The sequence below is a fragment of the Bombina bombina genome, chromosome 1 (genome assembly GCF_027579735.1).
Source record: "Bombina bombina isolate aBomBom1 chromosome 1, aBomBom1.pri, whole genome shotgun sequence".
NCBI classification, from domain to species: domain Eukaryota; kingdom Metazoa; phylum Chordata; class Amphibia; order Anura; family Bombinatoridae; genus Bombina; species Bombina bombina.
The window spans coordinates 518,952,124-518,979,782 of NC_069499.1; the positions used below are offsets into that span (position 1 = coordinate 518,952,124).

Sequence of the window (27,659 nt, forward strand, 5' to 3'; positions counted from 1 at the left end):
CTGACAAGTTGGTCATCCCAGAGAAACTATGTAAAATGGACAAGTTCCTAGAGGTGCCGGGGCTCCCAGAAGCTTTTCCTATACCCAAGCGGGTGGCGGACATTGTTAATAAAGAATGGGAAAGGCCCGGTATTCCTTTCGTCCCTCCCCCCATATTTAAAAAATTGTTTCCTATGGTCGACCCCAGAAAGGACTTATGGCAGACAGTCCCCAAGGTCGAGGGAGCGGTTTCCACTTTAAACAAACGCACCACTATACCCATAGAGGATAGTTGTGCTTTCAAAGATCCTATGGATAAAAAATTAGAAGGTTTGCTTAAAAAGATGTTTGTTCAGCAGGGTTACCTTCTACAACCAATTTCATGCGTTGTCCCTGTCGCTACAGCCGCATGTTTCTGGTTCGATGAGCTGATAAAGGCGGTCGATAGTGATTCTCCTCCTTATGAGGAGATTATGGACAGAATCAATGCTCTCAAATTGGCTAATTCTTTTACCCTAGACGCCACTTTGAAATTGGCTAGGTTAGCGGCTAAGAATTCTGGGTTTGCTATTGTGGCGCGCAGAGCGCTTTGGTTGAAATCTTGGTCGGCTGATGCGTCTTCCAAGAACAAGCTACTTAACATTCCTTTCAAGGGGAAAACGCTGTTTGGCCCTGACTTGAAAGAGATTATCTCTGATATCACTGGGGGTAAGGGCCACGCCCTTCCTCAGGATCGGCCTTTCAAGGCAAAAAATAAACCTAATTTTCGTCCCTTTCGTAGAAACGGACCAGCCCAAAGTGCTACGTCCTCTAAGCAAGAGGGTAATACTTCTCAAGCCAAGCCAGCGTGGAGACCAATGCAAGGCTGGAACAAGGGAAAGCAGGCCAAGAAACCTGCCACTGCTACCAAGACAGCATGAAATGTTGGCCCCCGATCCGGGACCGGATCTGGTGGGGGGCAGACTCTCTCTCTTCGCTCAGGCTTGGGCAAGAGATGTTCTGGATCCTTGGGCGCTAGAAATAGTCTCCCAAGGTTATCTTCGGGAATTCAAGGGGCTTCCCCCAAGGGGGAGGTTCCACAGGTCTCAGTTGTCTTCAGACCACATAAAAAGACAGGCATTCTTACATTGTGTAGAAGACCTGTTAAAAATGGGAGTGATTCATCCTGTTCCATTAAGAGAACAAGGGATGGGGTTCTACTCCAATCTGTTCATAGTTCCCAAAAAAGAGGGAACGTTCAGACCAATCTTAGATCTCAAGATCTTAAACAAGTTTCTCAAGGTTCCATCGTTCAAGATGGAAACCATTCGAACTATTCTTCCTTCCATCCAGGAAGGTCAATTCATGACCACGGTGGATTTAAAGGATGCGTATCTACATATTCCTATCCACAAGGAACATCATCGGTTCCTAAGGTTCGCATTCCTGGACAAGCATTACCAGTTCGTGGCGCTTCCTTTCGGATTAGCCACTGCTCCAAGGATTTTCACAAAGGTACTAGGGTCCCTTCTAGCTGTGCTAAGACCAAGGGGCATTGCTGTAGTACCTTATTTGGACGACATTCTGATTCAAGCGTCGTCCCTTCCTCAAGCAAAGGCTCACACGGACATAGTCCTGGCCTTTCTCAGATCTCACGGATGGAAAGTGAACGTGGAAAAGAGTTCTCTATCTCCGTCAACAAGGGTTCCCTTCTTGGGAACAATAATAGACTCCTTAGAAATGAGGATATTTCTGACAGAGGCCAGAAAAACAAAGCTTCTAGACTCTTGTCGGATACTTCATTCCGTTCCTCTTCCTTCCATAGCTCAGTGCATGGAAGTGATCGGGTTGATGGTAGCGGCAATGGACATAGTTCCTTTTGCGCGCATTCATCTAAGACCATTACAACTGTGCATGCTCAGTCAGTGGAATGGGGATTATACAGACTTGTCTCCGAAGATACAAGTAAATCAGAGGACCAGAGACTCACTCCGTTGGTGGCTGTCCCTGGACAACCTGTCACAAGGGATGACATTCCGCAGACCAGAGTGGGTCATTGTCACGACCGACGCCAGTCTGATGGGCTGGGGCGCGGTCTGGGGATCCCTGAAAGCTCAGGGTCTTTGGTCTCGGGAAGAATCTCTTCTACCGATAAATATTCTGGAACTGAGAGCGATATTCAATGCTCTCAAGGCTTGGCCTCAGCTAGCGAGGGCCAAGTTCATACGGTTTCAATCAGACAACATGACAACTGTTGCGTACATCAACCATCAGGGGGGAACAAGGAGTTCCCTAGCGATGGAAGAAGTGACCAAAATCATTCTATGGGCGGAGTCTCACTCCTGCCACCTGTCCGCTATCCACATCCCAGGAGTGGAAAATTGGGAAGCGGATTTTCTGAGTCGTCAGACATTGCATCCGGGGGAGTGGGAACTCCATCCGGAAATCTTTGCCCAAGTCACTCAGCTGTGGGGCATTCCAGACATGGATCTGATGGCCTCTCGTCAGAACTTCAAAGTTCCTTGCTACGGGTCCAGATCCAGGGATCCCAAGGCGGCTCTAGTGGATGCACTAGTAGCACCTTGGACCTTCAAACTAGCTTATGTGTTCCCGCCGTTTCCTCTCATCCCCAGGCTGGTAGCCAGGATCAATCAGGAGAGGGCGTCGGTGATCTTGATAGCTCCTGCGTGGCCACGCAGGACTTGGTATGCAGATCTGGTGAATATGTCATCGGCTCCACCTTGGAAGCTACCTTTGAGACGAGACCTTCTTGTTCAGGGTCCGTTCGAACATCCGAACCTGGTTTCACTCCAGCTGACTGCTTGGAGATTGAACGCTTGATCTTATCGAAGCGAGGGTTCTCAGATTCTGTTATCGATACTCTTGTTCAGGCCAGAAAGCCTGTAACTAGAAAGATTTACCACAAAATTTGGAAAAAATATATCTGTTGGTGTGAATCTAAAGGATTCCCTTGGGACAAGGTTAAGATTCCTAAGATTCTATCCTTCCTTCAAGAAGGATTGGAAAAAGGATTATCTGCAAGTTCCCTGAAGGGACAGATTTCTGCCTTGTCTGTGTTACTTCACAAAAAGCTGGCAGTTGTGCCAGATGTTCAAGCCTTTGTTCAGGCTCTGGTTAGAATTAAGCCTGTTTACAAACCTTTGACTCCTCCTTGGAGTCTCAATTCAGTTCTTCAGGGGGTTCCGTTTGAACCCTTACATTCCGTTGATATTAAGTTATTATCTTGGAAAGTTTTGTTTTTAGTTGCAATTTCTTCTGCTAGAAGAGTTTCAGAATTATCTGCTCTGCAGTGTTCTCCTCCTTATCTGGTGTTCCATGCAGATAAGGTGGTTTTACGTACTAAACCTGGTTTTCTTCCAAAAGTTGTTTCTAACAAAAACATTAACCAGGAGATTATCGTACCTTCTCTGTGTCCGAAACCAGTTTCAAAGAAGGAACGTTTGTTGCACAATTTGGATGTTGTTCGCGCTCTAAAATTCTATTTAGAAGCTACAAAGGATTTTAGACAAACATCTTCCTTGTTTGTTGTTTATTCCGGTAAAAGGAGAGGTCAAAAAGCAACTTCTACCTCTCTCTCTTTTTGGATTAAAAGCATCATCAGATTGGCTTACGAGACTGCCGGACGGCAGCCTCCCGAAAGAATCACAGCTCATTCCACTAGGGCTGTGGCTTCCACATGGGCCTTCAAGAACGAGGCTTCTGTTGATCAGATATGTAGGGCAGCGACTTGGTCTTCACTGCACACTTTTACCAAATTTTACAAGTTTGATACTTTTGCTTCTTCTGAGGCTATTTTTGGGAGAAAGGTTTTGCAAACCGTGGTGCCTTCCATTTAGGTGACCTGATTTGCTCCCTCCCTTCATCCGTGTCCTAAAGCTTTGGTATTGGTTCCCACAAGTAAGGATGACGCCGTGGACCGGACACACCTATGTTGGAGAAAACAGAATTTATGTTTACCTGATAAATTACTTTCTCCAACGGTGTGTCCGGTCCACGGCCCGCCCTGGTTTTTTTTAATCAGGTCTGATAATTTATTTTCTTTAACTACAGTCACCACGGTACCATATGGTTTCTCCTATGCAAATATTCCTCCTTAACGTCGGTCGAATGACTGGGGTAGGCGAAGCCTAGGAGGGATCATGTGACCAGCTTTGCTGGGCTCTTTGCCATTTCCTGTTGGGGAAGAGAATATCCCACAAGTAAGGATGACGCCGTGGACCGGACACACCGTTGGAGAAAGTAATTTATCAGGTAAACATAAATTCTGTTTTTTTGCATGGCCCAACCAAAACCAGACGGGGGGGGGGGGGGGGCAAGATACCACAGGAACAGCAAGAGGGAGATATCCTCTCAGAACACAACAGAGACAAACACATTACCAGTAACTAATGTCACCAACACTTTATCAGCTAACAATGTCATTAACCTGTCTGATCATCCCTTAAATGATGTAGAACTCAAGCTTTTGGGATTAGGATTAGGTTTTGTACCCACAAATACATTTAATTTATTCAATACATTACTGGATGTCAACAAGCTGATTAGAAAATTAACGTTAAAAATACATTTTTCACTGAATAACTACAGTTCCAATGTGGTCCAGTCAGAAGAGAGCATAGCTGTTCGGCCTAGCTCATCTACAGGCAAAGATGCATTTGATTTTCAACATCTGTGTGACTTGAATACATTGGAATCCCTAGCGGATGAAAATATTGTGGAAGGGAGTCACTCTGAACAAGGTATATATACCCCAAGACTTAAAAACACCTCAACATTTTGCCCGATACAAAGTCGAGGGAATATAATAGAAAAGTTCCAGAGCAGGGTTGAAAAAGATCTCACTAACCTGTACTACAAACAGACAAACATCAAATACAATTTGACTTATAATGAAAAGGAAGCACTAAAAAAATTGTCACAAAATAAAGATCTGGTAATACGTGCCGCAGACAAGGGGGGTTCAGTAGTGGCAATATTTCAGGCAATACTTTGCTACATGCATCAAGCTGCCATCCCAAAAGTACATTCAAAGGGATAGCTAAAGGTCAATATACACGATTAAAACGAAATTGTTCTGATGACAATAGCTATCTAGAACAGGCAAATTTATTAACAGAAAGATTAGAGCAGAGGGGATATCAAAAACATCTGATAGAATCGGCCAAAGTTTCAGTGATGAAATTGAACCGCAGAGATCTGCTAAAAAAAGCGAAAAGGAACAAAGTAAATAATGATTCGTCCAGAGATATACTATTTATAACTACATACAGTAGTGAATACACCAAGGTTTGCGATATAATAAAAAAACACATTCCATTATTGAGAGCAGATGATGGCCTAGCAGATTTAAATGTAAGGGATTTCAGATTTGCATATAAAAGGAACATGAGTATAGGCAACATGGTTTCACCAACTAAACTACCAAGCAGGGAACCCACACAAGACTCATCATGGTTGACATCCAGAGGCATGTATAAGTGTCACTACACGAATTGTGTAGCCTGTGGTGGTAAAGTGGACACAGGGGATAGCTTCATTTCAACACACACAGGGCAGGAGTACCAGAAACGCATGTGTATGAACTGCAGGTCTACGTATGTGATTTATCTGATTACCTGCAGAGACTGTCAGAAACAGTATGTAGGTCTCACAGTAAGAGAAGTCAGATCTAGAATAAGGGAACATTTGTCATCTATAAAAATGGGGGTTGCTAGCACACCCTTAGTACAACACTTTGCGACGGTCCACAATAAAAGTACAAATAGCTTTTCATGGACTGCTATAGAGAGGGTATTGCCACCCAAAAATGGGGGTGACAGAGAAAAAATTCTAGGTAGACAAGAAGTATTTTGGATTTTTAAATTAAAGACTAGAATCCCAAATGGTTTTAATTCCGACTTTGACCTAATGAACTTTTGGCAATAACAATAAGGTCAGCTACCTGGTCAGTTCATAATTTAGAACTTATGTTTTAAATATGTTTTCATGATGTTTATGTCTGTTCCCACTAAGGCCATCATATATACTATATACTATGTATGTTTCTAGACAACTGAGGATTCAAATAATCTGAAGATTATTATAATTTTTTTTAAAATACATGCTAAGGTATCTTTATACAGCACATGCTTTGTAACAATTTAGAGATGTATAGGAGGGGATATTGTGAGCATTAAACAAGCAACTATAAACATATATTAATTTGGAAAGATGTCAGGTTATACAATATGAACCTAAAACCTCTCCTCCCTCTTTTTGATTAAATGAAAAAAGTATTTCTAAAATATTCAAAGCATTAAGCTATTGATAAGTTTTTAATTATTGCACATAGAGTATAGGATAAGAAGGGGTTAATTTTCTGTAACATATACAACAGTACCACAAGTGTTAATGATCATGTAATTATGCTGTAACCAATGAGAAATGGTCTGCTGCTTTTAAATATGTAAATTTTAGTAAGACTAACAACAGCTTATGAGGACGGCTTTGGAAACGAAACATGTCAGTTGCTGTTATCTGACCATCACTCTGTATTGTTCCTTTGTTTGTGCCTAGCATATGGAACTTTTAATGACACTAAGGTGTTAATAAAGACGGTATGAATTTTATCCATATCTCGCTGCCGATGCTCCTTATTTCACATTGATCATTTGCTACTTTACCCAATTGTGAGCACGGCCAACAAGGGAGATTTCCACACAGCTTGGAACTGTCTAACCGGAATCGAGTTCCGGAGCAAGCAGCAACAGTGGCAGGCTGACGTCATTGGACGCACCAGGGACATGACCGCACCCCCAAGAGGAACAGGCTGAGGAGGGTATTGCAGGCTAACCGGAGGACGCAGAGAACGCTGAAAGACACAACAAGGTGTCGGTTTGGATTTGAGAAAGTCTATTGCAGCGGAACCACAGAGGATTTTGCAGCCTCTACCCAAAGACCGGCCAATACAGGGGGACGGTAAGAAACCCTAACTCATTTATTATTATATGGGACTACGAACTTAGTGATTGGGAATACGTTCCCACTAGCTTGCCATTGTTTTGAATTTAATCTTGAGACTTGTTTGAAATAAGTTTTGCCACCACCATTAGTGACTGTGAAACTTTGTTTGGCATTTGAATTATAGATTTTCCTTTCAACTTGCTCCATTGATTAAAAGAGGGTTTACTCTTCCTTCGGGTTCTGAGAGTATACTCGCCTTCTCGGGGGACCTCGATTGAGGTTTTTATGTTCCCCTTTTCAGGGACCTGTATGTAGGTCCGGCGACTTAGACTGCCTGGAACGTGCCCTCTGTATGGGGGTTGCTTTTGTGGTCTGTTTCCTTCTTGACTGCTTCTTCTTCCTCGCAAGTACCCTCTGTGTCGTCCTATTGTGGACTCTGTGTTCTCAAACTTAGGTTTTCACCTAGGTGTATTACACACTTTTTCATGGTGGAATACCTTGGTATTCTATGGCCGGACACTGGGAGGACTTTGCCTCTTCCGTTGCATTCCATGCTTGCAGGATAATGGGGAGACGTCTGTTCTGTCTCTGTGCCCAGTCTTATTCCGGGTTTCGCTTGGTATAGGCGTGGCCTCCTTTCCCTGTTTGGGCCCCTTTAGGTCTCTGTGAGCTGGGCTCACTCGTAGAGGTGTTACTTTTTGTATTAGGGGACCTTTCGGTTTCCTTGGTTCTCCTTTGCCTCGTCCCCTTGGGGGTTTCGGCTGGTTTCTCCATTTGTGGAGTTGAGCGGTGGGGACTGTTTGTTGGTCGACGGTGTCTCCTGGAGGACTGTTGGCTCAGTCGAGTGTGTTTCGGTCTCTAGTTTGGCTTCTGGACTAACTGCGAGTCAGTGTCACTGGGGCTTTTCTTCTTAAAATGTTCTCAGCTTCGGATGAAGCGGGTTTTTTTATTGGGTAGAGGTTCAGGCCTGGTGCCCTCAGTATGGTCCGCCTATTGTACCCTCCCATCTTGGCATTCAGTGTCCTCTATAGCTTGAGTATTGTTTTCCCAAACGTAATGAATGCAGCTGTGGACTCTTTCCATTTAAGAAGAAAAACATAAATTATGCTAACCTGATAATTTCCTTTTCTTCTGATGGAAAGAGTCCACAGCTACCCACCCGTAATTTTATGTGGGGCGTCCTTATATCTTCTGGCACCTTTCATCCTGATATTTCTACTACTGTTCCTTGTTCCTCGGCAGAATGACTGGGGGATGAGGGGAGTGGGAGGAGTATTTAACCCTTTGGCTGGGTTGTCTTTGCCTCTTCCTGGTGGCCAGGTTCTTATTTCCCAAAAGTAATGAATGCAGCTGTGGACTCTTTCCATCAGAAGAAAAGGAAATTATCAGGTAAGCATAATTTATGTTATTACATTTTTTCATTTAGTCATCTGGGACTCATTGTTTTTTAATTTTTTTAATTATTTAATCTTTTTATTGAGGCATATTACGAATTCTATATAAAATAGTAAACAATATTTGGAATGGTACAAATTGTATAATATATGAATGAAATGAATATGGACATATAAAAATAGTTTGCAGCATTTGTAAGAGAGTCTGCGGATTTAAATTACTGTTACCAGAGTACTTTTGAATTGGTGGGGAGAATCAGCCGGTTTAACCAATGTTTGGACCATTGCAGATATATTTCTAAGTTTTATAATTACATATGCGTGAGCTTGGAATTACTTTAGATTCAGGAGGAGGCAAAAAGCACCACAGCAAAAGCTGTTAAATACCACTCCCCCTACCCACAATCCCCAGTTATTCTCTTTGCTTGTATCAATTGCAAGGAGGGGTAAAGTTAGGTGTCTGATTCTTCAATCAAGAGTTTATTTTTTAAGCAGAGCAAGTTTGCTCTGGTTTTCTTTGGGGTCTCTTCAGTAGAGCAAGTGGTGGCTTTTAAGCATTTGGGAACTTGTGGCGTATAATCCCCACTGGGCCTCCCAAGTAATTTCATGCTGCCCTTGGTTGAAAGTTTGAGTACGTTTACTCAGCCTTTTCTTTTTTCCACAAGTCCATGTGAGGTAGGAAGCCCCTCTCATACCAAGTGAGCTGTCCTGCTGCCGGACAGATTTTTGAGTTAAGTGCCTATTTCTTTCCCTGTTTTGATATAGGAGAATTTGTCACTTTGACGGTTAATTCTGTCTAAATATACAATCAGCCTTCTAGGTTAGCGGTTTATTGTATGGCAGTTTTGCAGGCACTGGGGATCTTTGGAGGCTCAATTTATTATGTTTTCACTTTGGTGTTTGTTTTTTCTTTATTTATTAATGACTACCGGGAGGTTTGTTAGGACACGCCCACAATAGGCGGGCTTATCTGAGATAGCAAGGACGTTTTTGACGCCCTTTTAGCTGTTTCCTGTTGTTTCTGGATGTTGCAGCTCTGTTGCATAGCTCCTCAGAGGTGGTTCAGCGTTCTCTCTGGTGCGGCTGCATAGGGGTCCGGATCATTTTCTGACTTTGTTTCCGGCAGCAAGGAAGTCAGGTAGGCACCTCAGCAGAGCTTGCTGAGGTGTGGAGGTTGCCTGTTGTTTTTTTTTGTGGGGCTGCTGCTCTGTTTATGTTTAAGTTTCTGTCTGATTTGTGTCTCTTTTTTGCATTCACTTTGTGAAAAATTGTTGCTGCAAGATTTATTGTGCAGTTTATTTAAGGATTTTCTAGTTTAAAAAAAAAAAGTCTGTTTAAAATTTAAAGGGACAGTAACATTTTTTGTTTCATTAAAATTCTGATTTGAACTTAGAATTTTTTATTAATTAAGGTTTTTTTCCTTTGGAATAAGATGGACCAAGAGGCCCTGCAAGCTGTTGCTTGTTCTCTATGTTTAAATACTAATATTGAGCCTCCTATCCCTTTTTGTTCCTCTTGTATTGAGAGAACATTACATTACAAGGATAGACTTTTTGATTCTGAGCCTTCATCGTCTAGGGCTGATGTTGTTCAGGAGTCTCCTGTTCAGACTAATCCGCAGCTTTCTCCTCATACGTCCCAATCTTCTGCAATGCCCTGTGTTTCGTCTCAGGTTGGTTTTTCCTTGCAGGATATGGCTACCCATATATCCTCGGCAGTATCTGAGGCTTTGTCTGTTTTTCCTATGTTGCAGGGGAAGCGCAAGAGGAAGTATAAGGTTTCTGATACTTTTGCCAATGGGTCTAGTGTTTCTTCTCATAAGTCTGAGGAGGAAGATACTTCAGTAGCATCTGAGGGTGAGATCTCGGATTCTGATAGTGTAAATCCTTCTGAACCTGAGGTTGTTTCCTTTAGGTTTAAGCTAGAGCACCTCCGTTTGTTACTTAAGGAGGTTTTGGATAGAAATGTCCGATTAGTTTCGGATCGATTCGGAAATTTGGCTGAATTCGGTAAATTCGGGATTTGGATCAATCCGAATTTCTGAATTAAAATAGTGCAGAATCTACCGAATAAATCAGAATTAGTTCGGATTTATTCGGTAGATTCGGATGGCCATGGATTACACTAGTATTGTACAGTATATTAGGTTATATCACTCTGCTATGGGTTACACCTAATATACAGTACATAATACTAGTCTAATACACAGCACATCCCTCCTAACACTTACCGAATTTCCGAACCGAATCCAGCCGAATTTATTTGAATCCGAATGAATCCGAATCGAATCCTAACCGAATTGATTCAAATTTTTCCGAATTCGAATCGAACCTAAATTTGAAAAAATCTGAATTGATCCGAACCGAATTTTTTCGCCATGCACATGTCTAGTTTTGGCTACCTTGGATGACTCTGAAGCGTCAGTCATGGTTATTCCTAAGAAATCTAGTAAACTTAATACGTTTTTTGATGTCCCTTTCTTGGTGGAAGTTTTTCCTATACCAGATCGTGTTTAAGATATTATTGCACGAGAATGGGAGAAGTCTGGGATTCCTTTTTCCCCTTCTCCAATTTTTAGGAAGATGTTTCCTATTGCTGATTCTATTAAGGAATATTGGCAGATGGTTCCTAAGGTGGAGGGAGCAGTTTCCACTCTGACCAAGAGGACCACTATTCCTATTGAGGACAGCTGTTCCTTTAAAGATCCTATGTATAAGAAGTTGGAAGCTTTGCTTAAAAATATTTATGTTCACCAGGGGTATCAATGGCAACCGGCTGCATGTATTGCTACGGTTACTAGTACGGAGGCATATTGGTTTGATGCATTGTCTGATTCTATTCAGCAAGATACTCCTCTTGAAGAAATTCAAGATAGAATCAAGGCTTTGAAGTTGGCTAATTCCTTTATTGCAGATGCTTCTCTACAGGTCATCAAATTGGGAGCTTAAAATGTCTGGTTTTGCCATTTTAGCTCGCAGAGCTGTATGGTTAAAATCCTGGTCTGCAGATGTGTCCTCTAAGTCTAAGCTTTTGTCTATTCCTTACAAGGGTAAGACCTTGTCTGGGCCAGGTTTGGCTGAGATTATTTCTGATATTATGGAAGGGAAAGGGGCATTCTCTTCCTCAAGATGAAAGAAATAAACAGAAGGGTCGGCAGAGTAATTTTTGTTCCTTTCGTAGCTTCTCTGGTAAATCTTCCTCCTCTTCCTCCAAGCAGGAAAAGTTCAAGCCATCTTGGAAGTCAAATCAGTCTTGGAATAAGGGAAAGCAGTCCAGGTAGCCTGTTGCTGACTCAAAATCTCTGCCCCTAATCTGGGAATGGATCTTGTGGGGGCAGACTCTCTTCTCTCAAGCTTGGGTTCAAGATGTTCAGGATCCCTGGGTGGTAGATATCGTGTCCCAGGGTTACAAACTGGAGTTCAAGAATGTTCCTCCCAGAGGCAGGTTTCTTCTTTCCAGGTTATCTGTAAACCAGATAAAAGGAGAGGCGTTCTTACGTTGTGTTCAGAATCTTTTCAACATGGGAGTGATAGTTCCGGTTCAGGAACAGGGTCTGGGTTTTTATTCCAATCTCTTTGTCGTTCCCAAAAAGGAGGGAACTTTCAGACCTATTTTAGATCTCAAGAGTGTAAACAAGTTTCTCAGGGTTCCGTCTTTCAAGATGGAAACTATTTGTTCCATTCTTCCTTTAGTTCAGGAAGGTCAGTTCATGACCAAAGTGGATCTAAAGGATGCGTATCTGCATATTCCCATTCACAGGGATCATCACAGGTTCCTAAGATTTGCATTTCTAGACAAACATTTTCAGTTTGTAGCTCTTCCTTTTGATCTGGCAACAGCTCCCAGAATTTTTTCAAATGTGGTCCTGGGAGCATTGTTGGCGGTGCTTCGATTGAAGGGTGTTGCAGTGGCTCCTTATCTGGACGACATTCTAGCTCAGGCTCCATCTTTTCAACTAGAAAACTCCTACACAGAGTTGTTGTTGTCTTTTCTGTGCTCCCACGGTTGGAAGGTGAATTTAGGAAAAAGTTCCTTTATTCCGGCTACAAGAGTGGTATTTTTGGGGACCATTATAGATTCTCTAGAGATTCAAAGTCAAAGATTTTCAATACGTGTCTTGCTCTTCAGTCCCTTCCTCGGCCGTCAGTGGCTCAGTGCATGGAGGTTATTGGTCTGATGGTTTCAGTCATGGACATATTTCCGTTTGCTCGGTTCCATCTCAGACCTCTGCAGTTATGCTTGCTCAGGCAGTGGAACGGGGATTATGCAGATCTATCTCCCAAGAATGTTCTAGATCAGATGTCCAGAGATTCTCTTCCATGGTGGTTGTCTCAGGATCTTCTCTCTCAGGGAACTTGCTTTCGCAGACCTGCCTGGGTGATTGTAACCACGGATGCCAGTTACCTGGGCTAGGGTGCTGTGTGGGGTTGATTAAGGGCTCAGGATCTATGTACTCGGGAGGAGTCAGTTCTTCCAATAAATGTTTTGGAACTGAGAGCAATTTTCAATGCTCTTCTAGCCTGGCCTCAGCTAGCTTCAACCCAGTTTATCAGGTTTCAGTCGGACAACATAACGTCAGTGGCTTACATCAATCATCAGGGAGGAACTCTGAGTTCCTTGGCCATGACAGAGGTAGCCAAGATTATTCATTGGGCGGAGATTCACAACTGTTGTCTGTCTGCTATCCACATTCCAGGGGTGGACAATTGGGAAGCGGATTTTCTGAGCAGACAGACTTTTCATCTGGGGGAGTGGGAACTTCATCCAGAGGTATTTTTCAGCTTGATTCTCAGTTGGGGGCAGACGGAGTTGGATCTCATGGCACCTCATCAGAATGCCAAGCTCCCGAGGTACGGGTCAAGGTCAAAGGATCCTCAGGCTGTTCTGATAGATGCTCTGGCAGTTCCTTGGACTTTCAGTCTAGCATATGTGTTCTTTCGGTTTGCTCTTCTTCCTCGGGTCATTGCTCGGGTCAAACAAGAGAGGGCATCAGTGATTCTCATTGCTCTGGCGTGGCCTCCCAGAATCTGGTTTGCAGATCTGGTGGAGATGTCTTTTCTTCCACCTTGGCGTCTTCCATTAAGGAAAGAGCTTCTTCTGCAGGGTCCCTTCCTTCATCCAAATCTTGTTTCTCTGAAGCTGACTGCTTGGAGATTGAATGCTTGATTCTTTCTAAGTGTGGTTTTTCTGAGTCAGTCATTGAGACTATGATTCAGGCTCGTAAGCCTGTGACTAGGAAGATTTATTATAGGATTTGGCGTAAATATTTGTATTGGTGTGAATCCAAAGACTACTCGTGGAGTGGAGTTAGGATTCCTAGGATTGTGTCTTTTCTCCAGGAGGGTTTGGAGAAAGGTTTATCTGCTAGTACCCTGAAAGGTCTAATTTCTGCTTTATCTATTTTATTGCACAAGCTCCTGGCGGATGTGCCAGATGTTGTCAGGCCTTGGTTAGAATTCGGTCTACTACTCCACCTTGGAGTCTTAATTTGGTTCTTAGAGTCATTCAACAGGCTCAGTTTGAACCTATGCATTCTTTGGATATTAAAGGGATAGTAAACCCCAATTTATTTTTTTTAACATATTAAATACTTCTTAAAATAATAAATACATTTGCAATTGGTACCTTTGTAAAGTTTTCTTTCTTTTTTTTTGTAATTTCAATTGGAAACTTAATACTGCGCCAAACCTATTTTCTAAACATTATATGGAGCCTGTTATGATGTTCTACCTAGGTAGAAACATCATGGTGGCCCGCATGCGCATTAAAACTATTTTATAAGCAACGCATGCGCAGACTCGCCCCCCAGTCTCCAGCAGTCTACTGACAGAAGCACAAGTTCTTTTACACCGGCATCAAGAGAGTCACAGAGTGCAAATCATCGCTTGCAAATGAGAGCAAGAGACATTTAGGAGAGCAGCGTGTATACTAGAATTCTTCCCTGCCTGTGATGAAGTCCATCTGTGTTTTAGACGTTAAATACGGCAGTGAGCTTGAGAGCTATGTTTATTTAACTGTCGGGCTCATCTCCCCCTCCCTCTGGCTGTGTTTGCTTTCATGTGGAAACGGAGCCCTCACCATCATTAATCAAGCAAACACAGCCAGAGGGAGGGGTGACATGAGCCCGACAGTTAAATAAACATAGTTCTCAAACTCAGAGCCGTATTCAACGTCTAAAACACAGATGGATCATGGACTTCATCACAGACAGGGAAGAATTCTAGTAGACACGCTGCTCTCCTTAGTGCAGGGATGACAGAAGCAGTTTGTAAAGTCTTGCAGCATAGCTCTCATACTGAAACATGGGTAATAGAGAACCTGTTTATATTTTTCCCTGTCTCCGCTGTTGCCGGTGTGAAGCTGCCCCTTCAACCAATAGGATGACTAAGATGTGAACAGCTGTGCTTTAACGTCAGTACTGCGCATGCAATGCTGACTGAATGTAGTATTTAAATTAAGGGGCCCAGCCGCTTTGCCATTGGATGGGGGGCGGATGGTGGATTATATGAGCCATACCTCATTTAAAGGGCTGTCATTACCACACATTTCTTGACAATTTAACCTTTAAAATTAAGGTATATGAAAGCTTAATTTAATAAAGAAAACTATTTTAAATGATTACATTTATCATAGTAATTATAATAATATAGTTTAATTAGTTTCACATGGGAATCAATTTCTAACCCTTTAAGCCCTAAAGCGCAAGCCACTATAATAAACCTATAAACCCCTAAACCGAAAGCACCCCCCATATCACAATAAACGTTTCACCCTTAAATCTAACGCCCCCCTAACTTTATATTAAAATTACAATTTCCCTAACTTAAATTAAATTAAAACTTACCTGTCAAATTAAAAAAACTAAGTTTAAACTAACAATTAAACTAATATAATTATTAAACTAACATTAAACTAACTACCAATTAAATTAAACTAAACTTCACATAAAAAAAAATCATTACACTATTCTAAAAATTACAAAGTATCTAATTACAAAAAATAATTTCAGGCACCTCTACACCTTTGTGTTATTCCTTTTTACATTTCTCTTCAGTCGAATCACTGGTGATTATGGGTAGGGGAGTGACACTTAACAGCTTTGCTGTGGTGCTTTTTGCCTCCTCCTACTGGCCAGGAGTGATATTCCCACTAGTAATGGAATGACGTTGTGGACTCTCCATATCCGTAAAGAAAGAAATTTATCAGGTAAGCATACATTTTGTTATCTAGGCACATCCTTTAAGTTTGTTTTTCATTAGGTTAAAGGGACATGAAACCTTTATTTTTTCTTTCATAATTCAGATAGAGCATGTGATTTTAAACAGCTTTCCAATTTGCTTCCATTATCTAATTAGTTTTGTATCTAATTACAAAAAAAATTCTAAGTTACAAAAAATAACAAACACTAAATTACAAAAAATAAAAAATGAAACGATCCAAAATAAAAAAGAATTACACCTAATCTAATAGCTCTATCAAAATAAAAAAGCCCACCCAAAATAAAAAACCCTAGCCTACAATAAACTACCAATGGTCCTTAAAAGGGTCTTTTGTGGGGCATTACCCAACGATATCAGCTCTTTTACCTGTAAAAAAAACCCACCACCCAACCAACCCCATTGCCCTGAAAAACATAATTTATGTAAGAACTTACCTGATAAATTCATTTCTTTCATATTGGCAAGAGTCCATGAGCTAGTGACATATGGGATATACAATCCTACCAGGAGGGGCAAAGTTTCCGAAACCTCAAAATGCCTATAAATACACCCCTCACCACACCCACAATTCAGTTTAACGAATAGCCAAGCAGTGGGGTGATAAAGAAAGGAGTAGAAAGCATCAACAAAGGAAATTTGGAAATAATTGTGCTTTATACAAAAAATCATAACCACCATAAAAAGGATGGGCCTCATGGACTCTTGCCAATATGAAAGAAATGAATTTATCAGGTAAGTTCTTACATAAATTATGTTTTCTTTCATGTAATTGGCAAGAGTCCATGAGCTAGTCACGTATGGGATATCAATACCCAAGATGTGGTTCTCCACTCAAGAGTCACTAGAGAGGGAGGGAATAAAAATAAAAACAGCCATATTCCGCTGAAAAAATTAATCCACAACCCAAAAAAATAAGTTTATTTTCATTTTTGAAAGAAAAAAACTTAAATCAAAAGCAGAAGAATCAAACTGAAACAGCTGCCTGAAGAACTTCTCTACCAAAAACTGCTTCCGAAGAAGAAAATACATCAAAACGGTAGAATTTAGTAAATGTACTTATTTATTTATTTATTTTATTTATAAAATATTTTACCAGGAAGGATACATTGAGATTTCTCTCGTTTTAAAGTATGTCCTGGGATCACAAAACATTGCATTGATAAAATAGGGTACAATAAAATACAAAAACAATAATAAAAATACACATTATATGCAAATATTTAACATAGAGCAGGTATGAAATATTTAATCAACCATGACAGGAGCATTCTGTTTTGAGATATGTATAGAGGGATCTCTTAAAGGATTTTAGGCTTGGGGAAGGTTTGAAAGTGTGAGGGAGGTCATTCCATAACTGTGGTGCTCTGTAGGAAAAGGAGGATCGAGCTGCTTTCTTTTTGTATTGAGGCAAGCTAAATAATGTGCAGTTATTGGATCGGAGGTTATAGGAGGTGGGAATAGCAGGGGAGAGCATTCTGCTCAGGTAGGGTGGGAGCTTCCCAGAAATCTTAAAGGTACTTAAAGGTTACCAATGCATTAAAAATGACATTTTTATTAAATGACAAAAATATTTATTAACGTCAGAGTTTAAAGTTACAATTAATGCTAAAATGGCATGCTTTCCTTCAGTACATCATGTAAGTTTCGCATCAGTGAGCCTAAATAACTGTGTTAAACTCCTGCAAATACATAAGTAAAGTCCCACTCCACTGCAAAACGTGTGGCAGTTGCACAACCCGTAAATCATTAGCTGTGTCCTGATTAAGAGCTATCAGAATTTTACTTTACCTATGTGTTTAACCCCTTTGCCGGGGTTAATAAACACATCAATGTCTAGGCTCACTAACACAAAAACTACATACTGTAATGAATTATGTATGTGGTTTTGTGTTAGACTGCCCCTTTAAAGGGTCATCAGAGTCTAATGCATCACTTACTTTTTGTATTTTTGCAGCCTCTCTCCAGCCCCCATTGTTTCTACATAATTTTTTTTTCATTTGTGTGTGTGATAAAGACAATCAAAGGCCATACCATTTGTACAATTATCTACAACTGGTGCTGGTTCCTTGGTGTCTGTTTCCTTTGGGGAGAAAGAGAGACAACATTTCTGTACATGCAGATTCTCTCTCCAAGTGCAACAAGCACTCAGAAGCTTAGCCCTATTGAAGATAATTGCTTGTGTGATCAAACTGCCTACAGCCTGATTTTTGGGGTATTACTCCAAACATTTGTTTAATGCGTTTTAATGAAGGAAAGAGTGGTAGTATCTTTGTATTTGTGTATGCATGGAGCATATGGGAAGTTTCAACATGTTATCAAGTGCCATTAAGACATTTCTCAATGTTTGGTATTAATAGAAGTTTTTTTTCCATTGAATACTTTTATTTGTATTTTTGCTATTCCATCAGTGCATTTGTCGCTTAAAATCTGTATGTTTTATTTTCAGGTTAAATCCGTAATAAACCTTCTGTTCGCTGCTTTCACAGGAGATGTTTCGGCCCTTCGAAGGTAAAAAATAAAAATAAAATATGTTTCTCAGATATATTAGAAGGACAATTTAATATGACTAGAATAGATTTTGACAGTAAATAACCATGTAATCTGTACATTATCCCGTAAAAATGTAATGTTAGTTTCTCTTCCCTTATGTATATTCTAGGCATTTTTAAGTTAGGCTTCTCTGTCCATCTTTGTTGTTTATATTTAAATAAGATATTATTATTTTTTTAAATTACATTGGTTTTATGGTGCTTTTAAGAGTCCGGACAGAAAATCTAAAGCCACTACTTTTTCAGGTGTGTATAAGACTCCTCTGGGCAGGATTGATGGAGACCCTAAAAGTTTACCTACTCAAACCAATGTTTCTGTTTTTACTCTTTTTTTCAGAATTTAATATTTATAGGGGCAGTCTATTTGAAAATGTTTATTGTTTATAAAGATAGATAATCCCTTTTATTACCTATTCCTCAGTTTTGCATAACCAACACTGTTATAATAATACACTTTTTTCCTCTGTGATTACCTAAGTCTCAGCTAACTGCCTGCTTATCTCAGTTCTTTTGACAGACTTGCATTTTAGCCAATCAGTGCTGACTCATGAATAACTTCATGGAAGTGAGCTCAATGTTATCTCAAGGTTATCTGTGGCAAACATGAACTTGCACCATCTAGCTGTTAAAAGCTAATAAAATGCACTGAGATAAGAGGTGGCCTGCAAGGGCTTAGAAATGAATGAAGCCTACCTAGGTTTAGCTTTCAAAAAAGAATACCAATAGAACAAAGCTATATTTGCATACTTTAGAGTTTTGTGTATTGTTTGCAAGTTGGTACTTGGCAAGTCACTGGCGATCACTATTTTTGGACACACAAATTGGGGTGGACATGAAGACTCCATTCTGCATATGCACTATGACATTATACTATGTATAGTTTAGTGCTGAAGTGTTTTGGTGCTCTTTGATATTTACTGTATTTTTTGATCAGTTTACTCAGTTGTTTAACAAGTGGTCTTTCTTAGCTATTTGGTATATGCATTTGGGTTTGAAAGAAGCCAAAGCAATCATTTTGCTGCATTTCTTGTGTTTGTTTGAAAGCACAAAATAGCAGACCTTTAAAATATAATAAATGCATGTGACAAAAAAATATAGTTGATTCGTTCATGAGGTTAAAATCATGGGCCCCATGTATTAAGAGCCGTGCAGACAATATTCTCAACTGAAGAACATGTCCGCCCGGCTTTGCATCGAAAACCCAATTGAGTGTGCAATGATACATCAGGGCAGCTGACGTACAGGGTCCACTGCCCAGCTGTATCATTATACACTTGATTGGTTGCATGAGAAAAGGGCCTGTCAATCACCCCGAGCGAGCGTGTTTGTGGTAATTTCAATATGCCATTTCAGAGGTGGCGGAAGGTGTAAGAAGCAGCTGTCTGGTTACTGCTGCTTCTTAGATTGCTGGAAGCAGGATTGCATGTGCGAGCCTGCCCCGCAACGGCTCAAATGAAGCTTACGCTGTTTAGTACATTGAGCCCCATAACTCTAAAGGTGGAAAATGATTTTCTGCAGATAGTAAAGGCTTTTACACTGTTCTATAGCTACCCAGCAATGTACTTCTCAGTTGATTGATTCCTGTTTAAGCTTCACTCTTATTATTGACAATTCTAACCCCATGAAAAAAAATATATATAATAATAATATATATATACAGTGAGGCCTCGGTTTACAAATTTAATTCGTTCTCCGGGTCGTTTCGTATTGCGAAAAATTCGTAAACCGAAACACGTTTTCCCATAGGAATGCATTGAAAATCAATTAATGCGTTCCGGAGGTCCGAAAAAATTCAAATAAAGTGTCCAAAAAATGCTCCAAAAGGCTCCAAAAGGCTTAACAACTTGCTGCAAATGGCTCCAATGTCTCCAAAAGGCTCCACAACTTGCTGCAAATGGCTCCAAAAGGCTTAACAACTTGCTGCAAATGGCTCCAAAAGGCTCAACAACTTGCTGCAAAATGGCTCCAAAACCTCTCCAACACCTCCACACTGTTACCCAAACTTCATTAATTCAATCATACTTGAGTATGCAGGGGGCACAGGGGCCACTGGTTTCGTATTGCGAAAAATATTCGTAAACCGAGGGGGGCATACCGGCATTTTGTTTCGTATTGCGAAAAAAATTCGTAAACCGAGTCAAATTTTCTTCAAATTTCGCTTTCGTAAACCGAAATTTCGTATACCGAGTCGTGTGTAAACCGGGGCCTCACTGTATATATATATATACCACACACACACATAAGGATGGATATGGTGCTGGCTTTTAGCACTCATTAATGTTTTAACTGGTTAAAGCTGCATTTAGATTCTATCTTTGAGCTCAAGCTTGATGGGTGTTTGAATTAGAAAAAGGAACCCAGATCTTTCTCTTCTTTGGTTTCAGACACATCTCACCAAATAGTGTTGTCCCAAGGCCAGATAGTGAATCTTATTTAGTTTTTGCAACAAATAAAGTTCATACCTTGGGCAAGATTACATATGCGGCGTTGCCTGCAAAAGCCGGCAACGCCGGTTTTTACGTGGTTTTGGTATCATATATACAGCGCCGCATATAAATGCGGCTCGTATATTTCACCCATCACACACAATTGTTACTCCCATAAGCTAACATAGAACCGCGTCGCAAATCGGTATCACATATTCAGCGCAAGGACTTACGTGGCGAAAATGAAGAAATTTCTCCAACATAGGTGTGTCCGGTCCACGGCGTCATCCTTACTTGTGGGATATTCTCCTCCCCAACAGGAAATGGCAAAGAGCCCAGCAAAGCTGGTCACATGATCCCTCCTAGGCTCCGCCTTCCCCAGTCATTCTCTTTGCCGTTGCACAGGCAACATCTCCACGGAGATGGCTTAGAGTTTTTTGGTGTTTAAATGTAGTTTTATTCTTCAATCAAGAGTTTGTTATTTTAAAATAGTGCTGGTATGTACTATTTACTCTGCAACAGAAAAGAGATGAAGATTTCTGTTTGTAAGAGGAAAATGATTTTAGCAACCGTTACTAAAATCGATGGCTGTTTCCACACAGGACTGTTGAGAGGAATTAACTTCAGTTGGGGGAAACAGTGGGCAGACTTTTGCTGCTTGAGGTATGACACATTTCTAACAAGACTTGGTAATGCTGGAAGCTGTCATTTTCCCTATGGGATCCGGTAAGCCATTTTCTTAGTTTTAAATATAAGAATAAAGGGCTTCACAAGGGCTTTAAAGACTGGTAGACATTTTTCTGGGCTAAAACGATTACTTTATAAGCATATTTAATGGTTTATAACTTTGAAGAGTTATTTTAATCTTGGGAATTGTGTTAAAAAAACGGCAGGCACTGTATTGGACACCTTTTTCACTGGGGGCCTTTTCTGGTCATAGGCAGAGCCTCATTTTCGCGCCACTAATGCGCAGTTGTTTTTGAGAAGCAAGGCATGCAGATGCATGTGTGAGGAGCTCAGATCCACTGAAAAAGCTTATTGAAGGCGTCATTTGGTATCGTATTCCCCTCTGGGCTTGGTTGGGTCTCAGCAAAGCAGATACCAGGGACTGTATAGGGGTTAAATGTAAAAACGGCTCCGGTTCCGTTATTTTAAGAGTTAAAGCTTTCAAATTTGGTGTGCAATACTTTTAAGGCTTTAAGACACTGTGGTGAAATTTTGGTGAATTTTGAACAATTCCTTCATACTTTTTCACATATGGTAATAAAGTGTGTTCAGTTTAAAATTTAAAGTGACAGTAACGGTTTTATTTTAAAACGTTTTTTGTGCTTTGTTATCAAGTTTATGCCTATTAACATGTCTGAACCATCAGATAGACGATGTTCTGTATGTTCGGAAGCCAAGGTTCCTCTCCATTTAAATATATGTGATGAATGTGACAAACAAAGTAGGGACAATGATGCCACTGATAATAATGTTGCCCAAAATGATTCCTTAAGTGAGGGGAGTAAGCATGGTACTGCATCATCTCCTTCTATGTCTACACCAGTCTTGCCCACTCAGGAGGTCCCTAGTTCATCTAGTGCGCCAATCCTCCTTACTATGCAACAATTAACGGCTGTAATGGATAATTCTATTAAAAACATTTTAGCCAAAATGCCCACTTATCAGCGAAAGCGCGACTGCTCTGTTTTAGATACTGAAGAGCACGAGGACGCTGATGATAATGGTTCTGACATGCCCTTACACCAGTCTGAAGGGGCCAGGGAGGTTTTGTCTGAGGGAGAAATTTCAGATTCAGGAAAAATTTCTCAACAAGCTGAACCTGACGTTATTACATTCAAATTTAAATTGGAACATCTCCGCGCTCTGCTTAAGGAGGTGTTATCTACTCTGGATGATTGTGACAATTTGGTCATTCCAGAGAAATTATGTAAGATGGACAAGTTCCTAGAGGTCCCGGTGCCCCCCGAAGCTTTTCCTATACCCAAGCGGGTGGCGGACATTGTAAATAAAGAATGGGAAAGGCCCGGCATACCTTTTGTCCCTCCCCCTATATTTAAGAAATTATTTCCTATGGTCGACCCCAGGAAGGACTTATGGCAGACAGTCCCCAAGGTCGAGGGGGCGGTTTCTACTCTAAACAAACGCACTACTATCCCTATAGAAGATAGTTGTGCTTTCAAAGATCCTATGGATAAAAAATTAGAGGGTTTGCTTAAAAAGATGTTTGTTCAGCAAGGTTACCTTCTACAACCAATTTCATGCATTGTTCCTGTCACTACAGCAGCGTGTTTCTGGTTCGAAGAACTAGAAAAGTCGCTCAATAAAGAATCTTCTTATGAGGAGGTTATGGACAGAGTTCAAGCACTTAAATTGGCTAACTCTTTTACCTTAGACGCCACTTTGCAATTAGCTAGATTAGCGGCGAAAAATTCAGGTTTTGCTATTGTGGCGCGCAGAGCGCTTTGGCTAAAGTCTTGGTCGGCGGATGTGTCCTCCAAGAACAAATTGCTTAACATCCCTTTCAAGGGGAAAACGCTGTTTGGCCCTGACTTGTAAGAGATTATTTCTCCAACATAGGTGTGTCCGGTCCACGGCGTCATCCTTACTTGTGGGATATTCTCTTCCCCAACAGGAAATGGCAAAGAGCCCAGCAAAGCTGGTCACATGATCCCTCCTAGGCTCCGCCTTCCCCAGTCATTCTCTTTGCCGTTGTACAGGCAACATCTCCACGGAGATGGCTTAGAGTTTTTTAGTGTTTAACTGTAGTTTTTATTATTCAATCAAGAGTTTGTTATTTTAAAATAGTGCTGGTATGTACTATTTACTCTGAAACAGAAAAGAGATGAAGATTTCTGTTTGTAAGAGGAAAATGATTTTAGCAACCGTTACTAAAATCGATGGCTGTTTCCACACAGGACTGTTGAGAGGAATTAACTTCAGTTGGGGGAACAGTGAGCAGACTTTTGCTGCTTGAGGTATGACACATTCTAACAAGACGATGTAATGCTGGAAGCTGTCATTTTCCCTATGGGATCCGGTAAGCCATTTTTATTACAGAAAGAAAAAAAAAAAAAAAGGGCTTCACAAGGGCTTTTTAAGACTGTAGACATTTTCTGGGCTAAATCGATTTATATATAAACATATTTTATACTCCATAGCCTTGAGGAATTATTTTAATCTTGGGAATTATGTAAAATAACCGGCAGGCACTGTATTGGACACCTTATTCTCTAGGGGCTTTCCCTAATCATAGGCAGAGTCTCATTTTCGCGCCTCTATTGCGCACTTGTTTTTGAAAAGCATGACATGCAGATGCATGTGTGAGGAGCTCTGATACATAGAAAAGACTTTCTGAAGGCGTCATTTGGTATCGTATTCCCCTTTGGGCTTGGTTGGGTCTCAGCAAAGCAGATACCAGGGACTGTAAAGGGGTTAAATATAAAAACGGCTCCGGTTCCGTTATTTTAAGGGTTAAAGCTTCCAAATTTGGTGTGCAATACTTTTAAGGCTTTAAGACACTGTGGTGAAATTTTGGTGAATTTTGAACAATTCCTTCATACTTTTTCGCAATTGCAGTAATAAAGTGTGTTCAGTTTAAAATTTAAAGTGACAGTAACGGTTTATTTTAAAACGTTTTTTGTACTTTGTTATCAAGTTTTTGCCTGTTTAACATGTCTGAACTACCAGATAGACTGTGTTCTGAATGTGGGGAAGCCAAGGTTCCTTCTCATTTAAATAGATGTGATTTATGTGACACAAAATTTAGAGAAAATGATGCCCAAGATGATTCCTCAAGTGAGGGGAGTAAGCATGGTACTGCATCATCCCCTCCTTCGTCTACACCAGTCTTGCCCACACAGGAGGCCCCTAGTACATCTAGCGCGCCAATACTCCTTACTATGCAACAATTAACGGCTGTAATGGATAATTCTATCAAAAACATTTTAGCCAAAATGCCCACTTATCAGCGAAAGCGCGACTGCTCTGTTTTAGAAAATACTGAAGAGCATGAGGACGCTGATGATATTGGTTCTGAAGGGCCCCTACACCAGTCTGAGGGGGCCAGGGAGGTTTTGTCTGAGGGAGAAATTTCAGATTCAGGGAAAATTTCTCAACGAGCTGAACCTGATGTGATTACATTTAAATTTAAATTGGAACATCTCCGCGCTCTGCTTAAGGAGGTGTTATCCACTCTGGATGATTGTGAGAATTTGGTCATTCCAGAGAAACTATGTAAAATGGACAAGTTCCTAGAGGTCCCGGGGCCCCCCGAAGCTTTTCCTATACCCAAGCGGGTGGCGGACATTGTAAATAAAGAATGGGAAAGGCCCGGTATACCTTTCGTCCCTCCCCCCATATTTAAAAAATTGTTTAATATGGTCGACCCCAGAAAGGACTTATGGCAGACAGTCCCCAAGGTCAAGGGGGCGGTTTCTACTCTAAACAAACGCACCACTATACCCATAGAAGATAGTTGTGCTTTCAAAGATCCTATGGATAAAAAATTAGAAGGTTTGCTTAAAAAGATGTTTGTTCAGCAAGGTTACCTTCTACAACCAATTTCATGCATTGTTCCTGTCACTACAGCAGCGTGTTTCTGGTTCGATGAGCTAGAAAAGGCGCTCAATAATAATTCTTCTTCTTATGAGGAGATTATGGACAGAATTCATGCTCTCAAATTGGCTAATTCTTTCACCCTAGACGCCACTTTGCAATTGGCTAGGTTAGCGGCGAAAAATTCTGGTTTTGCTATTGTGGCGCGCAGAGCGCTTTGGTTAAAATCTTGGTCAGCGGATGCGTCTTCCAAGAACAAATTGCTTAACATTCCTTTCAAGGGGAAAACGCTGTTTGGCCCTGACTTGAAAGAGATTATCTCTGATATCACTGGGGGCAAGGGCCACGCCCTTCCTCAGGATAGGTCTTTCAAGGCCAAAAATAAACCTAATTTTCGTCCCTTTCGCAGAAACGGACCAGCCCCAAGTGCTACGTCCTCTAAGCAAGAGGGTAATACTTCTCAAGCCAAGCCAGCCTGGAGACCAATGCAAGGCTGGAACAAAGGAAAGCAGGCCAAGAAACCTGCCACTGCTACCAAGACAGCATGAGATGTTGGCCCCCGATCCGGGACCGGATCTGGTGGGGGGCAGACTCTCTCTCTTCGCTCAGGCTTGGGCAAGAGATGTTCTGGATCCTGGGGCACTAGAAATAGTCTCCCAAGGTTATCTTCTGGAATTCAAGGGGCTTCCCCCAAGGGGGAGGTTCCACAGGTCTCAATTGTATTCAGACCAATCTTAGATCTCAAGATCCTAAACAAGTTTCTCAAGGTTCCATCGTTCAAAATGGAAACCATTCGAACAATTCTTCCTTCCATCCAGGAAGGTCAATTCATGACCACGGTGGATTTAAAGGATGCGTATCTACATATTCCTATCCACAAGGAACATCATCGGTTCCCAAGGTTCGCATTCCTGGACAAGCATTACCAGTTTGTGGCACTTCCGTTCGGATTAGCCACTGCTCCAAGGATTTTCACAAAGGTACTAGGGTCCCTTCTAGCGGTGCTAAGACCAAGGGGCATTGCAGTAGTACCTTACTTGGACGACATTCTGATTCAAGCGTCGTCCCTTCCTCAAGCAAAGGCTCACACGGACATTGTCCTGGCCTTTCTCAGATCTCACAGGTGGAAAGTGAACGTAGAAAAAAGTTCTCTATCTCCGTCAACAAGGGTTCCCTTCTTGGGAACAATAATAGACTCCTTAGAAATGAGGATTTTTCTGACAGAGGCCAGAAAATCAAAACTTCTAAACTCTTGTCAAATACTTCATTTTGTTCCTCTTCCTTCCATAGCGCAGTGCATGGAAGTAATAGGTTTGATGGTAGCGGCAATGGACATAGTTCCTTTTGCGCGAATTCATCTAAGACCATTACAACTGTGCATGCTCAGTCAGTGGAATGGGGACTATACAGACTTGTCTCCGACGATACAAGTAGATCAGAGGACCAGAGATTCACTCCGTTGGTGGCTGTCCCTGGACAACCTGTCACAGGGGATGAGCTTCCGCAGACCAGAGTGGGTCATTGTCACGACCGACGCCAGTCTGGTGGGCTGGGGCGCGGTCTGGGGACCCCTGAAAGCTCAGGGTCTTTGGTCTCGGGAAGAATCTCTTCTCCCGATAAATATTCTGGAACTGAGAGCGATATTCAATGCTCTCAAGGCTTGGCCTCAGCTAGCAAAGGCCAAGTTCATACGGTTTCAATCAGACAACATGACGACTGTTGCGTACATCAACCATCAGGGGGGAACAAGGAGTTCCCTGGCGATGGAAGAAGTGACCAAAATCATTCAATGGGCGGAGACTCACTCCTGCCACTTGTCTGCAATCCACATCCCAGGAGTGGAAAATTGGGAAGCGGATTTTCTGAGTCGTCAGACATTTCATCCGGGGGAGTGGGAACTCCATCCGGAAATCTTTGCCCAAATTACTCAATTGTGGGGCATTCCAGACATGGATCTGATGGCCTCTCGTCAGAACTTCAAGGTTCCTTGCTACGGGTCCAGATCCAGGGATCCCAAGGCGACTCTAGTAGATGCACTAGTAGCACCTTGGACCTTCAAACTAGCTTATGTATTCCCGCCGTTTCCTCTCATCCCCAGGCTGGTAGCCAGGATCAATCAGGAGAGGGCATCGGTGATCTTGATAGCTCCTGCGTGGCCACGCAGGACTTGGTATGCAGACCTGGTGAATATGTCATCGGCTCCACCATGGAAGCTACCTTTGAGACGAGACCTTCTTGTTCAAGGTCCGTTCGAACATCCGAATCTGGTCTCACTCCAACTGACTGCTTGGAGATTGAACGCTTGATCTTATCAAAGCGAGGGTTCTCAGATTCTGTCATTGATACTCTTGTTCAGGCCAGAAAGCCTGTAACTAGAAAAATTTACCACAAAATATGGAAAAAATATATCTGTTGGTGTGAATCTAAAGGATTCCCTTGGGACAAGGTAAGAATTCCTAAGATTCTATCCTTTCTTCAAGAAGGTTTGGAGAAAGGATTATCTGCAAGTTCCTTGAAGGGACAGATTTCTGCCTTGTCTGTGTTACTTCACAAAAAGCTGGCAGCTGTGCCAGATGTTCAAGCCTTTGT

At 41.5% G+C, this 27,659-nt stretch overlaps 1 protein-coding gene across 1 annotated transcript in view; it reads left to right on the forward strand.

Moving 5' to 3' along the window:
- The window catches only part of GLS (glutaminase), a 1,045,544-nt gene that overhangs the window by 910,364 nt on the left and 107,521 nt on the right, over window positions 1-27,659 (forward strand). Inside the window, exon 15 of the mRNA XM_053698626.1 lies at window positions 17,982-18,043. Coding sequence (XP_053554601.1) covers window positions 17,982-18,043 — 62 coding nt within the window. The remainder of the gene's footprint in view (window positions 1-17,981; window positions 18,044-27,659) is intronic.